Source organism: Taudactylus pleione, unplaced genomic scaffold (genome assembly GCF_031769625.1).
Source record: "Taudactylus pleione unplaced genomic scaffold, aTauple2 ptg000095l, whole genome shotgun sequence".
Lineage (NCBI taxonomy): Eukaryota > Metazoa > Chordata > Amphibia > Anura > Myobatrachidae > Taudactylus > Taudactylus pleione.
The window spans coordinates 1,982,545-1,986,667 of NW_028284497.1; the positions used below are offsets into that span (position 1 = coordinate 1,982,545).

The window sequence follows — 4,123 nt, forward strand, 5'->3', positions numbered from 1 at the left end:
ATATGGTGATTTGCTATGGTTTATCTAATCCCTTAATATATGAATTATTGGGTTAATTATTCCTACACTATCCTCATCACTTTCTTCTTATTTATTAATTTATTTTTCCTTATAAATGTTTTAATGAGAAATAATTGAGGGGGCTGTAAAGGGAGACTGGAGACACTTGAGGGGGCTGCCAAGGGAGACTGGAAGCACTAGGGGGACGCTGCGATGGGAGACACTTGGATGGGGCTGCAAAGGGAGACACTTGGAGGGGGCTGCAAAGGGAGACACTTGGAGAAGGCTGCAAATGGAGAGACTTGGAGGAGGCTGCAAAGGGAGAGACATGGAGTGGGCTGCAAAGGGAGAGACATGAAGGGGTCAAAGGGAGAGATGTAATGGAAGAAAGATGGAGGGGGCAATAGGAGAGAAACGGATGGGGCAATGGGTAAGAAATTAAGAAGAGCAGTTTTTTTCTTTCTTATTTTCTCTTTCTTTTTAAATACTTATTACGTTGGCCCAACTACTTAAAAAACGGGACTGCTCGATAAATATATTGGTTTAGGGGTGACTTGAAAAACGATGGAGAGGGTCTGAGAAAGTTTGGCAACCACTGGTATAAGTAATAAAAATAAAACGTAGATGACTGTTTTGTAATATTGGTTTATGGATATACCAATCCCAATATTTACACACCAATCCCTTGCTAATAATGTGCTCACTATATTAACTCTAATACAACATTACTTATCAATCTGTAACAACAGTCTTTCCGCAAGCAAGTTCCATAAGTATAAATAATAAATAGATCAAACCAGGTTTTTACAACAGCATTGGCTAACTTGTTGGCACACTTACCGGGTTTGCGGTACACATAGGCCTTTGACTCAAGAGGGCCCCATGATGCCCACCTTGCACCCAATTGTTAGTTAGACATGGAGAGGAAAATGCTACCCAAACACTACATCCATGAAATCAAACCCTTTTAATAAAATAAAAAGTTACTGGTTGAATAAACTTTATTTTGCAAAGAAGAATTTATTTAGTGTCTTTTTCAGAGCAATCTTGACTTCCTTATTCCTTAGAGTATAGATAATTGGGTTCAGTGCAGGGGTCATTATGGCATAGAGAAGAGATACCAACTGGTCTTGGTCCAGTGAGTAGCTAGATGTTGGCCTCATGTACATGAAGCTGATACTTCCAAAGAAGATGATGACAACGACCAGGTGGGAAGCACATGTGGAGAATGCCCTGCTTTTACCCACCTTTGTCTGGATTTTGAGGATGGCTGAGATTATATGGACATAGGACACCAAGGTTAACACAAAGGAACTCAGACCTAAAAATCCTCCAGCTGTGAGGACAATTATATTATTTAAGAAAGTATCAGAGCATGATAGCTTCAGCATCGGTGGGATATCACAGAAGAAATGAGAGATCCTATGTGAATTACAATATTGCAACCTGGCTGTGAATACGGTATGTATAATTGAGGTTACAAAGCCAACGAGCCAGAGACCTATGGCTAATTGGAGACACTTTTGTTTATTCATGATGGTGGTGTAGTGCATTGGGTTACAAATAGCCATATATCTGTCAAAACCCATTACTGAGAGTAGCAAACACTCTACACTACAGCATGAGACATAGAAGTAGAGCTGAGTCATGCACCCACTGTAGGAAATCTCAGAACTCCCCCCTGCAAGACCCATCAGCAACTTGGGTACAGTCACTGAAGAGTAACAGATGTCCAAAAATGACAGGTTTCCCAGAAAGAAATACATAGGTGTATGCAGATTACGTTGTGTCCATATAGTTGTAGTAATGGTGAGATTTCCAGCAAGGGACATAAGGTATACAAGCAGGAATATCACAAAGAGTAAAAACTGGATATTTTTATCACTGGATAGACCAGCCAGGGTAAAGTCTGGCTCTGACGTCCAGTTCAACCAGCTCATCTTGGGGACTACCTTCCTGGTGAATAAGATTACATAGAACATGTTACATATCAATAATACAAATTATTGTGACATACATAGGACCATTCTGGTATTCAGATAAGTAGTTACATACTAGACCATACTAGTACCTATAATCTCTATATCTCTTTCTCTCTCTTTCTAGACTGGTTCTATGAAATAAAGTTTTTGTTCATCGCTATGTTAAGTACCATCAGAGGAAGAGCACTTTATACAGAGCTAAATACTTAATATACTGTAGCAGTCATAGTTAGCCAGTATTAGTCCAACCACTGGTCTATAAGTGTTTAAGTCTGTGGAATATACACTGCCTTATTGTGTTAGGGTGTCAGTCATCTAAAAAATTACCTGATTTGTACTTTAGGTGTAAAGGTTTGAGGGAACAAATATGAAGACAGCACCCTCTAGTGTCCATTGCAAAAACACATTTATATGAACATAGGACCTGATTCAGAAACTGACAAAATTCAGTTGCATACAGTATGTGGCCACATTGTGTGCTCGGTACTAAATGTGGATTCAGAGTTAGCTGTACTGCCCCTAAACACCTACTTGTGAGCGTAGCCATCATCAATATCAGTGCTTACTTGCACCAGCCCTATTCTTGGTACACGAGTTCCATCTGAAAGCAGCTGGATCACTGCTATGTTCCCTTCAGTATAGCCCGCAGTCCCGTCTATATGCCCAACCCAAGACATGCCCACAGCATAGTTATCCTATTATGATTGCCTAGTTTCTGTCCAGCTACAACCACTAAGCCACAAGAAGAATTGTAGATGAGATCCATATGACTGAATCGCCGGTAGTTTCTCCAAGATGCATTTGCAGACTCTGACGCTTGGACAATTGCTAAATATCACAAGACCTGTCCACAGAATACATTTTTGAATCAGACACATAATGGGACAAAATAGCCTTGTACCAATTAAATAAAGTCAAATAAAGTAATGCTCATCTGTATACTTATCTTTACACCCCCTGGTTTGGGTAAATGTCAACTCCAAATGATTAATATTAAATAATACAACCATGGAAGTGAAGACACAGATATAGAAAGAAATGTGATAGAGTGATTTGCTAACATTTTCTGGACGAGTAATAAATCACAAGACAAAGAATAAATAATGGAGATAATTCCTATCAAAATGGCTCTGAGGTAAAAAAATGGTGCACAATATACGTTCCTTATTATATAGATGAAGTTCTTTTGTAGTCCTTCCCTTGAGGTAGTGATGATAGACTCAACTCCAGTGCAGTTTATATGAGATACTGTAACACATATAAAAATGTTCAATGTGTAGTATCTTCTTAGTAAATCTAGAAAAAGTCTATATTGGATTTGGTCTGGTCAGAAGCGTGTATAGGTGTACCCCTACTCACTGTGAGACACCCTTAAATGTGAACATAAATGCTTCTTTCAACCGCCACAATAGGTGAAGACCTCGTACCATCACACAGCTGTTATACAAGGGTTTCCGTACCCAACTCATATGGAGGAAAGTTCACACAGGTATGTAAAGGTTTCTTTATAGGAATATAGGCATCAATCTGTAAAGGATAAGCATACCACACTTATGCTTTGTTAAATGTAATCTTTCATATAAAGTGATCTTTATCCAGGTATGTGTAGTTACATTCACCGTATATTCATAATGTCTTTATACTCAGCATATAGGGGTCTATGTACTAAGGGGAGAAAAGGGGTAAAAATGCTAAAGGCAGGGAAAATCCCTGTACATACGGCTTCTCTGTATGCACTAAAGGGATTTTCTCTGCCTGTAGCCTGCCAGCGCTAGTGCAGGCTACAATAACACACTGGACCTGGGGCACTTATCACTGCCATAAATACCTATGGCTGCGCTAAGTGTCCCAGGTATTACTAAGAGGAGATGTCACTTACCGTCTGCTGACTTCTCCAGCGCTGATATCACCTCCTGTAGCTGCCGTTATCTGCTTCTCATCACTGGAGAAGCAGGACTTCAGCTGTGTCAGGTTGGCCGTTTTTAAATAAAATTTGTTTAAAAAAAAAAAAAAGGTCACTGCTGCTGCTGCTGCCGGACGGAGCCTGGAGATGGTGAGTCACACACAGGGCTTTCAGGGGAAGGGAGTGTTAGCTGTTACCGCCAGGGGTGTTACTTAACGTTCACCCTCCTCGGCTGGTC

General features: G+C 40.1%; 1 protein-coding gene across 1 annotated transcript; it reads right to left on the reverse strand.

Annotated features, from left to right (window-relative positions):
• Nucleotides 1-1,001: 1,001 nt before the first annotated feature.
• On the reverse strand, nt 1,002-1,940 carry LOC148526466 (olfactory receptor 5V1-like). The gene has a single exon (XM_088470127.1). It carries the CDS (start codon nt 1,938-1,940, stop codon nt 1,002-1,004), a length of 939 nt encoding a protein of 312 aa, XP_088326253.1.
• Between the last annotated feature and the right edge of the window lie 2,183 nt (nt 1,941-4,123).

Coding starts and splice junctions, on each gene's coding strand:
- LOC148526466 (XM_088470127.1), bottom strand. CDS start 1,940: ATGAGCTGGTTGAACTGGACGTCAGAGCCAGACTTTACCCTGGCTGGT.